At 38.6% G+C, this 16,303-nt stretch overlaps 1 protein-coding gene across 1 annotated transcript in view; it reads left to right on the top strand.

Annotated features, from left to right (window-relative positions):
• HDGFL1 (HDGF like 1) overlaps nucleotides 1-14,735 on the top strand; it is a 314,838-nt gene extending 300,103 nt beyond the window's left edge. The window contains exon 3 of the mRNA XM_045390557.3: nucleotides 12,332-14,735. Coding sequence (XP_045246492.2) covers nucleotides 12,694-13,437 — 744 coding nt within the window. The 5' untranslated portion in view covers nucleotides 12,332-12,693 and the 3' untranslated portion in view covers nucleotides 13,438-14,735. The remainder of the gene's footprint in view (nucleotides 1-12,331) is intronic.
• The last annotated feature ends 1,568 nt before the right edge of the window (nucleotides 14,736-16,303 follow it).

The raw sequence follows: 16,303 nt of genomic DNA, 5'->3' as shown, positions 1-16,303 counted from the left end.
CTATACCTATACACTCAGATATGTCATGAAGATGTAGTATTTAGTGAAAACAAGAGATGGAATGAGATTGATAGTACACTACCTTTAAGTAAAGGAAAGCATGAACACAGACAAGACAATACTGCACATTTTACAAGGAAGCTGTAGCATATACATTGTAATGGTGTATGAATAAGAGAGAAGCAGATGGGAGTTAGGACCAAGTGTGGATGAAGAGGAGAGAATAATACTGCCCCCTGTACAGCCCAATAATAATGACTCAATCAACTGAGGATAAAATTTTCCTCACCTTCAGTCTCTTTCCCTCTCACAGTTCCACACCCCACCCCTCTGCCCCCGCCGGCCACCACTGCAACACACACACGCGATGGACTGAAATTTGGCATCCACTTTGGAACTGTTGTCTACTGATGGTTGAGTCCAGGGTTGATCTGAGACCATGGCAGTGCCATGGCAGTGAGAAGCAAAAGCAAGGATTAGATAAGAATATTTTTAGCTGTAAGCTCATTGAAGACAGGGATTTTATTTAATTAATCATTGTCATTTCTGTGCCTATAGGTGTTCAATAAATTTATATGTAACTGAACTCAACAAAAATTAACCTACATTCTACCATAGTTTAGGTACCAGGAGCAAAGTTCCATAAATTGAAGTAAATCATAAACATTCTCAGGTCTCTCTTTTTAGCACTACTGCATCAATAGTGGATAGTGAGCAGGAAAAAGCCAGCTTTTCAGGTGCTTTAATTTCCACAACGATAGTGTCAAGTACAGGGACATAAAGTTGGCCATCAGCTTGCTTCCTGAGCTCCGGCTTCTACATGGCTACCCGGAGAAAGACTTAGTGGGTGGGGTGAGGTGGGCAGTGTCAGAACTCTCAGCAATATTTCAAATCTACAGCAGCCAGATCTGGAATGAGAGGACTCAGTCAATGATCACTCAAGAGACAGTTATTTTTCATGGAGTTTAAAGAATCTTAATATTAGAATGACACAGAACTTTAGGTAATTAGGGAATTCCTCTGATTATTTAGGAAAATTGAGTTACTGCACAGAAGGTGTCTCTGTAAAACTAGTGTTCAATAAAATAAGTTGCCAAGTATAACAAAGGTCGAGAAATATAGTGTACATATATTTACATTTACACTTGCATACGCTCTCTCTCATGTACACACACACACACACACACACACACACACACACACGTAATTCATGGACTTGACCCGGAGAACATTTGCTCTTACAAACAGCTTTATTGCTTAATTTGTAATTAGGTCCTGTTTGCCCATGTGTGTGGCATTAACATAAATTGACAGGGAGAAGCACCAGGTGCATTCAATTAAAAGAGCTTTAAAGCGAGGTATCATGTTTTACACTTAGTTGCATTTTCAAAATATATTTAAAAGGTTTATTCCAATGTCAGGGTTGCAATAAATAGAAGTCAAGCTGACTTAAAACATACATGTCTTGTGGGTTAATCTTCCTGTCTCCTGATTTCCATCACCTACTTTGAAGCTATTCAGTCATCCATTTGGAGACCCTGCCAAAACCGGTGTCAGAAGCCTGCAGTTGCTCTTGTGCATGCAGTAGAAGAGTTATAATGCTTTTCTTCAGTTCGTGGTTTTATTAGTCTGAGTCAAGCTAAACATTAGAACTAACAAGGCACAGGCCCAATTATCTCCACCGTTATTTCTGTAAAATGGCTGAATGGACTAAGGTGCAGTGTGAGTCAGAGAAACTTAAACAGAGGCATTAAGTAAACTGTGAGCCTACTTATAAATGTCTTGCCTTTTCTCACTATTCACTTGCTGGCTCTTGGCATGTATGATGAACCCCTAGGAAGTGCCCTGAGTAGAAGGAATCAGAGATATGTTAGAGCATTATGCAGTGCAATTATTTTTAGACTTTTCCAAAGCTATGAAAAGTTTATGAAGTAGCTTAAAGCTGCAAACTCAGGCACAGAGGGAAGGTAAAATACACTTAGCTTAGATACTGAAGATCTGTGAGTAATGAGTCAATACTGATCTAATTAGTTGTTACTAATACTTTTCTCAAGGAATATTCCTTTAAATTCAATATACGCAACTTGCAGTCTTAATATTTCTTAGAGGACGTGGACATATATACTTTTTCACCTTTTGCAGGAGCTTCAAATTTGAGTGACTCCTCAGACAAACTTTTACTTAAGATTGCTAGGAAGGAGCAGTCTCATTTAATTATTTTCTCTCAATATTGCCACATAACTATGCACTAAGAGGACTATAATTTAGCATACTATAGACTGAAGGTTTATGCCCTCTTAAATCCATATGTTGAAATCTAATCCCCAATACAATGACATTTGGAGGTAGGGACATTGGGGAGATGTTATTTGGAGATGGGGATTTGGGAGGTAAATAGGATTATTGCCCTTACAAAAAGGTCCCCCATGGACTCCCTTGCCATGTGAAAATGTGCAGACACAGTGGGAAGACAGAAGTCTATGGAGTGAGCTCTCACCAGACACCAAAATCTGCTAGTGCCTCAATCTTGGACTTCCCAGCCTTCAGAAATGTGAGGAATAAACTTTTGTTATTTGTAAGACACCCAGATTATGATATTTTATTACAGCTACCCAGATGATTGACATACTGTCACTGTAGCCCTCAAAAACCACTGCTGATAGGTACATACACTACATCTTCAAGACACACAATAAAGTGAATCTGTAAAGAAGTTAGCAGATAATTATTATTAATAAAATGCATAAAGTCATTGTCTATTCAAATCTTACACGTTCCTTAAGAAAAATATCAATTGCTTACACATCTAAAGTCTCCCTGATTATTTTTGTGTAAATATGTGCGTGTTTTTGTGTTTCTGAGAATCTGTTTTGTTTTCTCTAATTATTTTATGCATAGAATCTTTGTCCTCAGCTTGCAAACTGACAAGGAAAGGGGTATGCATGACATTTTATAACCACCTGATGCCTAATTAAGATGTTGTGAATTCATGCTTTGCAATATTCTCTTTCTGAACCGACACACAGCAAATAGCAGATGAAATATAAAATATACAATCAAATAACTTAGAAGTAGTAATGTATTTATAAGCTAGAATGGAATGAAATGCAAAATGTTAAGAGAAACTAATACTGCAGGTCTGCCGGTATTAGAGCTTGGAATCAAGCAGAGATGACAAAGTATTCTGGATTCTATAGGACAGAAAGAAATAAGTTCCCTCACTGCAGAGGGGGACTAGAGTTGGCCTCACTGCTGGTCTCATGCTGGGCCAGAGTGGAACTTTCTGACACTGAAGACAGGCTGAAAAAAGCCCTGATGTACTAACTTTGGGTGGTACAACATTTACAATGTTACCTTTTATAGAGGCACAAAGAAGAAGACAATCTTGTAGCCAGGGAACCTTGAGCCACACTACCACTGGGCAGCAGGAAATGAAATGATAGATTAAATTAAAAGGAGAGGAAAATATCAATAGTGTTTCAAAATAAATATGTTTAGAAAATCTGAAAGGGTAAAAAATGAATAAATCCATAAAAGAAACAAGAAATTATGGACTAAAACAGATATAAATGAAATAAAAGGTAGACATAAAAATAGAAATTCTTAACGAGAAAAGTATTATTATTGAAATAATAAATGGGACAACCTCTGAGACAGAGAGAATAAATAAATAGGAATATAGTTTTGAGAAATTCTACAGTGTACAGCAGTATATAGAGAGGGTTAAAACATGAATTATAGATTGAGATAATTTAATATACATATGTAAGTGTTCTAAAAGGAGACAATTGAGTAAATATCTAGATATACTGCAGTATGTTAAGAATAAAGAAAAGTTTGATAGCTGGAAACATGAGAGATATAATACCAGAAAAGGAATAACTGTTTCACTGAGGGTAGACTTCTCAGCAGCAACAATAGATACTAGAAGACAGTGGAATAATTTCTTCACATGCTTAAAACAATACATTTTGAATATAAGTTGTATACTCAGCCAATATATTATTTAAGAGTGCAGTTAGAATAAATACATTTTTAGCCACATAAGGCTAAGTGAATTCCACTACTCCATATTTCTTTTTTCTTTCATTTTTATTTTATTTTATTTTATTTTATTTTATTTTATTTTATTTTGAGATGGAGTCTTGCTCTGTTATCCAGACTGGAGTGCAGTGGCACAATCTCGGCTCACTGCAACCTCTGCTTCCTGGATTGAAGCGATTCTCCTGCCTCAGCCTCCCGAATAACTGGGATTACAGGCATGTGCCACTATGCCTGGCTAATTTTTGTATTTTTAGTAGAGACAGCTTTCACAATGTTGGCCAGGCTGGTCTTCAACCCCAACCTCAGGTGATCCGCCCACCTCAGCCTCCCAAAGTGCTAAGAATACAGGCATGAGCCACCATGCCTGGCTGTCCATAATTTCACTAAGACAGTTACTAAGTGATATATTTCCTTCATCAAAAGTAAAGGAAGGGTATGTAAGAAATAATAATAAATTAATGATAAAATTGTGAATAAATTTAATAAACTAATTATAAAAAATAAGTGTTATATAACATAAAAGAGAAAAAATAAAATTTTAGACAAAGAGTATGGTATTGGGGTTATTTTATAAAAGCTAAAGTCTTTAGAGTTAACTAGAAAAATTTATAGTTAAGTGTGTATGTTAAAGAATATAATTGCTAAAGGAAGAACATTATACCCTTCAAACTAACGAAGGAAAAGCACAAATAATAATAATGCAACACTGGTAACAATGATGAAAGAAATCTGATCAATACACAAGAAGATAGGAAAGCAGGGAGAAAAAAATCCTACAAAGTTATGGTGAACCCAAATGAAAAATGAGATGGTAGACACTGAATTTATCACAAAATGTTATTAAAAAGACTAAATTCTCCTGATAAGAGATTAGACTGAAAGCAGTCTTCCTATGTATTGGTCTCAGAAATGTAATTTTTAAAAATGACATTAGAAAGTTAAACTTAAGGATCCATAACACTCAAATACTAATCACAAAAAGCTGCTAGAGCATACTAATACCAGACAAGGTAGAATTTAAGGCAAAAACATTTGCTGAGACAATTATTTCATTCCAATAAAATGAAGAATCTAAAGGGAGTAGAATACAACAATAAAAACTATGTATTTACTTAGCAATATAGCCTTGAAATGCATAAAACAGAAACAAACCTGATTCAAAGGAAAGTGAAAAATCCACATATATTATGGATTTTGCCAAAATCTTAACATTTATATTGGAAATCGATAAAGCAGATTAAAAATCAGCAGGCCTACAGAAGTATCTAACAAAATAATAAGCTTTTTGATTTTTATTGATTATATAACTTTGAAAATAATATGAATTAGAAAATAGATCACATAGCAGATCATCAATAATGTTTTTAACAAATAACGAATTGACATAACACAGACCACTTGGTATGACGATTGGTTAAAATATTCTATACTCATGTTATCTCTCCCACAGCACTTAAGTCTCTATCAAGCACATAAGCACTCACATGTTAATGTATAACCTGAAGTGGTGTCCTAAAGAATGCATTATATTCTAGATTTCATTCAATTTTTGCTGTTTTCTACACACATAGCCAAAAATTTCTTGTCAATTTATAACAGTCCTACAAGGCAAACTGAAGAAAAAATGACAAAACTGAACACAATATTAGTTTTCCACAATATTAAAAAGCTATATGCTTTTATTCTTTCAGTTTTTTTCAGTTTTATTGAAAATGTGGGAGGCAACTAAAATTAGTAAAGATAAAATAACTAAATTTACTATTTCAAAATTATAATTGACCAAAGCATTATTCATTATTAATATCAAATTGTTCAATTTAATATGTAAGCAGTTTTTATTTATCTGTTCAATAAAAACTTTTATCGATTTTGTTGTTACTGAAAGGGAAAAATGCGTGGTCAGCTATCATGAAGCCAGATGGTGGCTGGTAAAAAATCTCAGAATATACGTCACTTTATGACCTTGAAAAAATTATCTTACATGGTTAGAGATTACACTTATAAATAGCCTAGGAGAAAAAGAAAGGCTGATCATTTTTAAATGAATTTGACATTTTATCTATAATGTTTACATTGGAGAGATTTCATGTCTACATCAACATTGTTTGATGTGTGATTAACATCATTTTGCCTTTACAAATCCTATTCCAGTCACTATCATCAGTTTCATTATTGTTCTACTTGGTACTTTTTATTTTAAGACACAGAGGCTCACACATATCTTAAGGCAAATAGTTTTTAATGTAAAGATGTATGTATACTGAACTCAAATTGTAACTGAAAAAACTTTGGAAACTAAAGCTTCTCTAGGGATTGACAGTTTTCTCCTCTCTTTTGTGATCCTTATAGTAATTTACAGCTCCTGACAGTTCTACTTTTTTTGTATCTGCTTCACTCTTCTCTCTTCATTCTTCCCTCAACCAGCTTCTCTGGTTGGCTGTATTTCCTCAATGAATTATGCTTATAATGAATAATTGGGTAGGGCAAAAAAAAAGGGGGGGGGGCAAAGGCAATATAGCAAAGGGTTTCAAGAATTAATTGGGAAAGTAGATGTAAAATGCCTGTATAAGTTTGCAACATATAATACATGCTTAATAAATTATAGTCAAAAATTATCAGTTCTATTGTAATTTTAGTAATTATGATATATTCTCATTAAGGTTAGACTTTGAGAAGCAGGAACAGAGTATGGGTTATGTCTGATTTTTGAATAGCAAAGACTATAAGACTATATCCAAAAGGTTTTATTTCAGTATTTCAGTTTTACAAGTATCAAACATACTAAATTTTTTCTAAGAAAGAAGTTTTTTCACCATGAAGAGTGGTCAAAGTGAGAAGTGGTTATAATATTTGTTCAGAAAGTCACTGTTTGTGTTATTGAGAAAATCTTATTAAGGGACTTAAAAGTGTGTGTTCATCATTGGTTCATTCTAAAAATGAACCAACTCTAAAAGAGAGAGGCATTGGTTGTTGAGGATTTCACTGAGCTCAATGCTGATTTAGCACAGTTATTTTAAATTTCTACTTCTCTGATTTTCTTTTACTTGGTCTCTAGTCTATTACATACGAGTTTTTGAATTTATATAAAAGTACTAAAGTTCCTATTTATTTCAACAAATAATATACATGTTACCTACTATAGAACAATCCTAAACTATTTTGAAGGCTACAAACAGCCTTTCCCTCACAATGTTTGACAAGAGAAAGCCATTTACCTTCAATAAACTTTTGATGAAGATAGAAAGATAACTAGCAACGCAATGCCTATATTCTTAAGCCAAAGTTACTTAAAAATTTAAAAGCATTTCCAATAATAAAATAGAAAAAAATTATTAATAAAAATTATCTTCAAAATATCATTTTCAGTAATTCAAAATTAGACATTTTAGTTAAAAATTCCCACCTTTTCATTATCATGCACACTGTTGATGATTTATTTAAATGAAAATAGTATAAATTACTTATTTCTGAAGTTTAATAATTTGGTAATTATTTTGAAAGCTAGAAAACTATTGGAAGAGTAAGAGAAAATTGAGACAATTGAGTTTTTGAGGTTACATCCTCAAAAATTTGAGCATGGCTTTCTAAAAGCTTTGATCATTTTAAGCATTTACATGACAACTTAATGTAATGGCAAGCAATACAAAATTGAAATTGCAAAACTGAGTTTCATATTTGCTTGTAAACATGACTTTGTTGATCTCGGGTCTTTCAAACTGTGCTTTTAATGCAACAACAACACTGCCCCTCCAAAAAGTAAGAAAAAATTATATGCTTATAATAAAATTAGAGAAACAAGCTAAATTCTGAACCAGAAACAATTTGTAGGAAACAACAACAGCAGCAAAAATAGTAACAACAAAAATATATATCACGTAATGAAAAAAATTAAGTACTTTAAGAAAATAGAGCCAGTACTGGCTATTTTAAGAGCTAATAGTAATTGAGCACTTGATAGTTGCAAGCATCCCGTTTAACGCCCACTGTCCTGTTTACTTCAAATACCCTTTCTCTCAAATGGGTCCTAGAATTAGCCACATGTTAAATTTAAGGAACATGGTTTCATATAAGCACATAAATTACCTGTGCCATATATCTTATCCAGTCTCTTTATTCAAATTGCAAGCATTTTCCAAGTCACTAAATTTTACTTTAAAAACCTTAGAGTATGGCCATCTAATCAGGTAATTATTATGTAAATAGATGTTATCTGCATCTAATCCCCAATTATTGAATACGCACCAGCATTGATAACTATTATTTGTTTAAACTTTGCTAGTTATATAAATAACTCATACATTTTCATGTAGGAGGGCTTGAATAAATATCATCATGCAAAATTAGCAAAGTATTAATATTATTTAAACACACTTTATTTAATTTTTTCCCAAATAATAAGTTTCAAAATATTTAAGCCCTCAAATAAGAATAATGAAATAGAATTATTCATTACCAGCCACTTTTCTTAATCTTGGAGTGCCAATTTTCCTTCCATGGCCAATAAAAGAGAAGTTTTGCAAACAATTCCAATCTCCCCAAAAGCCCCCCTCCTGCACACCAACCAAACCAAGTCATCACATTCATGGTTGGCCAAGGGGGGCCCAATTGTGCACATATACCACCTGGAAAATCTGCAGTCTCATGTCTCCCTCCTCAAAGTCCATTATCAAAGGCAAGTACAGATTTTACTCACTTCAAATTGATGATGATAATATGTACTCACAAAAATTAAAAATAAAAATGGGAAAAATATTTAAAAATTGATGATGATGATATAGCTCTTTGGGAACATCCCTTAAATTACTCTTTGGCTCCTAGAACATCCCCATTGAAACTGAATTTATTTCCACTCTGAGCAGTTGCCAGTATTGCACAAATCCCTGAGGCTTTAGAGGCTAGGCTTAGTGGACATGGATGAAACATAGAGGTGACAAAATATAGAGGTAGCAGACATCCTGTGACTTCTCAAAAAAGAACAGTGGGGGAGTTTCTACCCATGGTGGAGGGGAGGACTTACTCTGTATGATTATGTCTGCTAGAACATTTTAAAAAGAAAAGCCTTGATCTCAAATACTAACCATGTATAAACACTTCTATTGCATAAACCCAGAGGCAGTTAATATTTTTAATGAAGACAAAAGCACACAGAAAACAATTACGTTTCTCTTAAATCATAGTTTACACCAAGCTAATTGAATTTAAAAGTAACTAAACAAGAAAACATCAATTAGATATCTATTCTCTCTCTTGTATAATTACGTTGTTTTATTGCCTATGTTTCATAATTGTTGCCAAGCAGCTTTTAAATCCTATCATTAGTTTTCCAGAAAAGGGAAATGATAAGTGTTATATGTTTTAGACTCTAAGGTGTTTTGATAGGTATGCTGCTGCTGAAATTAGGTCCTCTTGACAAACAGGTGTTCCCGGTACACATGATTTTTAAAACATCCTGACCTATTAGAAACAGTTATACTCACGGAGTTTTAGTTACTGAAAAATAATCATTGCAGTGGCTCATGAGTACTTTGTTTATATACTAGCTAAATCTAAACCAAACCAAGTCATCAGGAATGTATCCTCTCTACTCTCCTCACTTTGAGCAAGAGATACAATAGCTTTAAAAGCAAGTTGGTTTCAAAGGTAAAAGCAGCCAAGATCACTCCACTTAATTGCATCCTTGAGAATGTAGGAATAGAAGAAATGATGTATCTGTGAAAGTGGACTCCATGAAACTCTATTTAAATGGTTGCTTCTTCTCAACCTTCCTCCCATTTTCCCTTTTCTAATGGTAGAATAAGCTACCATCAGGTGATAAATGTAATTAGAGAACACTGTTTTACAAGATCATATTTCCAAGTAACAAAAACTTTTAGGTCAGTTTCATACAGAAGAAGATGTGCTGGATATATAATTCGGTATATAATATGTAATTCAGCCGGTGGGGACTTTCCTTCAGTGCCCTTATTCACGACTCTCTACTACTTTGGATATATCTTTTTCCTCATATAACCTAATGATAATAATAGCCTAATCCATAATAAAAGTCAACTTCACACTTATTGGCACATCATAGACCTTCATAGCCATCGTCTAGGCTTTCATGTCCATAATCCCATTAATATTTGTAATAATCCTGAAAGAAATTCTGAGTATTACTTTAAATATCTTGAAATCATGTAGCAGAGGTTCACAAAGATTATATTAACCCCTGGCCTTACAAAGCTGGCAAACAAGTGAGAAATGCCAGAATTGTTTTTATTCTATCTCCTACTACCCCTTCTATAGGCCTGCCCTAGTAACCACACTCCCATTGATTTCTCCTGGAATTCTTTCAGTATTTAAGAACACACAATTTGGCATTTGAAGGCTAGCTTGTATTGTTCTGTAATGAACTCTCCCGGGCTTCATCTCTTAAATGAGATTTTAAGCTCCTCAAAAGTAAACATCTTTTGTGCCAGCCTTTCAGCATCACACTGTATTAGTGGGCAAGGGTGGAGGCACAAGATCTACTTGCGGAACAACACTTCTTTGCTTAATAGAATCTGTACTGCTCTTTGCAGACCTAGATCTTTCTCTACTAGATCTTTTTGTCTTTGCTTCCTGCTATACTTTTTCTCTCAGTTTTCCATAGGTGTTGGTTATTGCTCTAACCCTTACATCCCCAGTCCTGCCTTCACACCCTCATACTTGTTCACCTGCTGTAGTTCAACCACCCAACTATTGATGTTGGTTTTTTCTAGTGAGGCATCTTTGCCACTTTCAGCTTCAGCAGCTGGCTTTTAGAACTGGTCCTGCCTTCAGATTGAGCTCATTGTACAACCAAATACCTCTTCTAGACATGCCATCTAGCTAGATTTTTTCCTACTTCGGCAAACTTCATACATGATATGTGCATTGGTACAGCATACTTAGCTGAAAAAAAAAAAAAAGCCACATATAGCAATATCTCCGCTTACAGAAATTCCAAATTCCTTTCTATTATGGGCTCCATGGCTGCCTATCATTTCCTATTTTCTTCTACGGCCACTAAACATTTCTAGTTTTCTAGCATTTTGTAAAATTCAGAAGAGGGAACTTGTCAGATTCATCTTTGTAGCAGGATGTTGATTTGTAAATGAAGTGTTGATGCATTGTTGATGTTACTTATTTAATAAAAGTGTGGTAGATATGAGTAGGGCAGATAGGCATTCTAAGAAAATGGCTTGACAGAAGAGCTGAAAGAACTTGTTTAGAATTTTAGAATTATCAAAGGGCTTCATGTTCATTTCACCTTGTTAGGGAGGGGATATCTCCTTTTGCCTAGAGCATGTCTCTCATCCATTCAGAGTTCAAATGGTTGTTACAACCCAGCAAATGGGAAACAAATTTGAGTGGTACTGAAATGGGTTAAGGGCTCTGATTCTCGTCTAGTCTGTTGGTTACACTGGGAAGGAACATCTGTCTAGTTATAATACTCAAGAGTACTGATATGATAAATTTGGGTAGGTTTCAGAGTGCTTGCTCACAGCTAGCAAGCAGGATCCAAAAAAGATGTAGAAAGCTGTGTAAACACCTGCAGTTGCACTGACACTTTCATTCATATGTTTAGAAGAGACTTATAGCTGAAGAAAATTCTCTTTTTAAAATAGTTTCTCAGCTGAGATTACACTTTTTTAGTCTGTAGCTCACAGGAAGTTCTAGTTACCAATAGCATGTTCCATATGAGCAGATCTCTACCTAATTCTTATGCATAATGAACCCAATTTTCGTCTTTTCTAGAAAGATACTGAAAACATGTGCCATGATCTCAATGTTACAACCATATAGCCTCATCTTTCACAATACAATACAATCACCAACAAAGTTTAAAGTTCATGTCTGGCATCCAAGGTGAACATTTCCATAGAAAGTAGGAAATATTTAGATGTCTGTTTGCCTTGGTGGTGGTGGTCCTATACACTTTTTGTGACCCTAAAGATATAATAATATGTGACATTTTTGTTACCCAGTAATGTGGACTTTAGACATCCTAACCACACTGCTGACTCTAACTCTTTACCAGATTTTCACCTAGTTCTTGAGGCTCACTGCAGGCTCCAGTGCTAGTCCCGGAGAAAATCAGAAAAGGGTTGAAACCACTGACACAGTCAGCTGTTCAGCTATTCCTAACGCAGGTGTACAGTTTCCTGTAGTGAGCAGATCAGGGCCCACAGGGACACTGCATGCTTGCCCTAGGCTGTTACTAGTTTCATGGAAACATGTACTAATTGTGTCACTGTGTTTTCTTGTCACATTGCCCCCTTTCTAGGCCGCTCTGGTACCGTTTATTTAAACTATGCAACCATGTGGCCCAGGTGCCCTAGAGATTGATTAGCAGGACAAGGCCACCACAAGCACAACCGCCACCCGGCCATCCCAGCTATTTCCTCCAGCATTCTAGACATCATGGCGTCCGAGGGTGGGTCCAACCGGCTTCGCGTGTTCGGGAGATAATGCACTCTTCGCAGTGGAATCTTCTCGGGGCCGCGAGCGTTGCCCGCCCATTAGGTGGCGCCGGGTCCCTCGAGCAGGTCGCTCAACAACTCCCGCCCAGCAGCCGCCCTTACTGCGCGCGCGCAGACCCTGGCGTCTACTTCCGGTGTGGCCCAGGGCGGGTCCGCAGAACCAGCTATGTCGGCCTACGGCATGCCCATGTACAAGAGCGGGGACCTGGTGTTTGCCAAGTTAAAGGGCTATGCCCACTGGCCGGCGCGGATAGAGCACATGACCCAGCCCAACCGCTACCAGGTGTTTTTCTTCGGGACCCACGAGACGGCCTTCCTGAGTCCCAAACGCCTGTTCCCGTACAAGGAGTGCAAGGAGAAGTTCGGCAAGCCCAACAAGAGGCGCGGCTTCAGCGAGGGGCTGTGGGAGATCGAGAACAACCCCACAGTCCAGGCCGCCGACTGCCCATTAGCCTTGGAGAAGGGCGGCGGAGACGGGCCCCGGCCGGAGCCTGAGGCCGCGGAGGGCGACGCGGACAAGCCGACTCACGCTGATGGCGGCGGCGACGACGTGGGGAAGCCGCACGACGACAAGCCCGCTGAGGAGAAGGAGGAGAAGGGGCCGCTGAAGAGGAGCGCGGGGGACCCGCCAGAGGACGCCCCCAAACGACCCAAGGAGGCAGCCCCCGACCAAGAGGAGAAGGAGGAGAAGGAGGAGGCGGAGGCGGTGGCAGCGGCGGCGGCCTTCGACGAGGAGAGTCCGCTCCTCGTGGCGGTGGAGAACGGCAGCGCCCCTAGCGAGCCCGGCCTGGCCTGCGAGCCGCCTCAGCCAGAGGAGGAGGAGCTCCGGGAGGAAGAAGTTGCCGAGGAGGAGGCCTCCCAGGAGTGGCATGCCGAGGCACCGGGCGGCGGAGATCGCGACAGCGTGTAGTTACCAGCGTTTCCAGAAGAGCCCCTGCCCTGTTCCTGCTGCGGCCCGGTCGTTCTTGGGGAATCCGGCCATGGCCTGCAAACTGGGACTGCCTTTCCCCCTCCCCAGCCTGTCCTCCTCCAACCTACACTCCCTTGCCCTGCCCGGCCCCTGGATGGCAGATCACCTGACTCTCACCTCTGTGCCCCCACGCCTCTGTGATCTGAGTCAGGGCCTCAGTTCCCTCCCTGGGATAAAGTGAGGCCACCATCCCCGCTTTCCTCTCCCTCTTCTCGCCGCTCAACACCCCCCCCGCCCCCACCGTTGCCTGGATCCGTTTCCGACTTGGGGCTCAGGCAGGCTGTTTTCACCTCTAGACACCCCTCCCTACCCCTCCTGCTCCCCCAGACATTATGGACCTCTGCTTAGGAATGTGGGTAGGAGCGAAAGACCTGAAAGATGAAGAGCAGGGGGCACTTTCAGTCTTCAAGCTGTGGTAGTTAGCGGGCAGGAGAGTGACATCTTCCTGAGGTCCCGTCCACGCCTGCCATACCTCCCAGCTTCAGACATTCAGGGAAAAGTGGGGCAGCATGTGGGGAATCCCCCCCCCGCCCCCACAAATCCTTTTGCTGACCCAAGAGGTTCCGGGAGTTGCCGTTTTTCATCAAAACGTTTGGGGGCTTCCAAGTTGTTTGTGAGATCTGAAAACTTGACTTTGCCCAGTATCCTGGGTGGGGACCTTGAGAAATATCTGTCCCCATTTAGATCCCTGGGGCCACTGATGGGATACCCTGGGAAGATCCTTGGCTGCTGCTTTCTCTCCCCACAGCCTCAAGGCCACCCTACGGTCATACATACCACTCAGACGTAAAGACACATATTTTAGAAAATCTTTTTAATAAAAGGAAGTTCCAAAAATTTTTAAGAACTACCCCTAGGTGTGCCTCCACACTGGCCCTAGCTTTCCCATTGCTATTCCATTTTTGAGATAAACTAGAAGGCTCCCTTTCTGTTTGAGGTTTTATGACTTGTAGTAAGGCTTTGCTGTTCCTCAGTGTCATTTTCCACTCAGGTACCATCACCTGGTCCCATCAACAGGTCTAGTATGTAGCCCACTGATAAAACAGAGGAAGATGTGTCTCCTCCCCCCCTCTTCCTAATGGTCTATGTGCTTTTCTCCATATATTGTCTCTTTACCCCTTCCCCTCTCCCTTGGGCTCTGATGAAAAATTGTTGACTGCAGCTTCGGAAGTTTAGATCTGAGAACCAACCGTAGAATATTTCAGTTCTAGGAAATAAAACCAGTTGATTAAAGCAAATTTTCTCGGGCTGTTCCTTTGGTTTCTAAGTAATTGGTTCTTAAATGGAATGCTCCTCTTATTTTTTATACATCTTGTGTTAAAGCAATTATTTGTAACATACAGGGACATTTTAGAATCACCCTTGAGAAACCTTTGTTATCTTAAGGTCTCTATGCTTCACTTCATTTATAATAGTCACTACCGCTGCTTTGAATAAATGGAAACAAGTTAACTTAGAATGTTTGGATGATGACAAATTGGGACAATGCTTTGCCAAAGAATTGCTTTGTAGAAAAATAGAGTGAAAGGATTTGGTCCTTTTTCTTTTTCCTACTTTCCCACGTAATACTACTGTTTTTTCCAATGCCTTACTCATGAAAATAAGACAGTTGCTTTATACTCCCAGTTTGTAAAATATAGTATTGGTAGACTATTTTGCATTTGTAAGTGGCTTTGTGCAGATATCCCAGGATATTTAAATATAATAATGGTTACGTATTAGGCATCCTAATTTCTGTATTCATCAACATTGCAATTCATACGTGGCTTCACTAAATACTGTAGTCCTTCTCACAGAACATGCTATGGTGTCACTAACCAGCATGGTTGGCAACTGAAGACAACCTTGTTTTCCATCCCTGTAAAGATGGTATTATTTTGCTCCAAGATAGATAAATCAGATGATTCCTTGTTTCTCAACTACTGCTATTGCAATAATATTAATACTAGAAGTTATTAGGCACTGAGTGTCTACTCTGTGTCCTGAAGATGACTTCATTCAATCTTTGTAATAATCTGGCAATGTAGGCATTAATACTCAAATTTTTCATTGGAAGAAGCTCTGGTTCAGAGGTTAAGTGGCCTTTCCTGCATTCCACAGAACATTCAGGATTCAAACACAGGTTTTAGTAGTCCAAAACCCGAACTCTTTCTCCTGAAGGGCACATTTAGAAAAGCAGTAACGGCCGGGCGCGGTGGTTCAAGCCTGTAATCCCAGCACTTTGGGAGGCCGAGACGGATGGATCACGAGGTCAGGAGATCGAGACCATCCTGGCTAACACGGTGAAACCCCGTCTCTACTAAAAACATACAAAAAACTAGCCGGGTGAGGTGGCGGGCGCCTATAGTCCCAGCTACTCGGGAGGCTGAGGCAGGAGAATGGCGTGAACCCGGGAGGCGGAGCTTGCAGTGAGCTGAGATCCGGCCACTGCGCTCCAGCCTGGGCGACAGAGCAAGACTCCGTCTCAGAAAAGCACTAACAATGAAATCAGAAGTCAATAAAAGCCATTTTAGTATTAATAACAAGTAATCATGATAGTAGCTATTACCGAGTCTCTAAAGTGAGCCAGGCAGTACAGTATGTTTTACATGTGATGTCTTTATTAATACAACTGCCTAATTAGGTAGCTACTAATACCTCGATTTTAGGACTCAGGGAGCTGGGGTTCAAAGATGTTAAACAATTTTCCCAAAGTCATACAACTAGTAAATGGCAAAGCCAAGATTGAAAAGCAGGTCTTTCTCATTCTGAATCATAGGTGCTTTGTTTCATTATATTTTATTGCTTCCCATTGAATAAAACTTTC

Source organism: Macaca fascicularis, chromosome 4, assembly GCF_037993035.2.
Source record: "Macaca fascicularis isolate 582-1 chromosome 4, T2T-MFA8v1.1".
Taxonomy (NCBI): Eukaryota; Metazoa; Chordata; class Mammalia; order Primates; family Cercopithecidae; genus Macaca; species Macaca fascicularis.
This window is presented reverse-complemented; position numbering and strand designations above follow the sequence as displayed.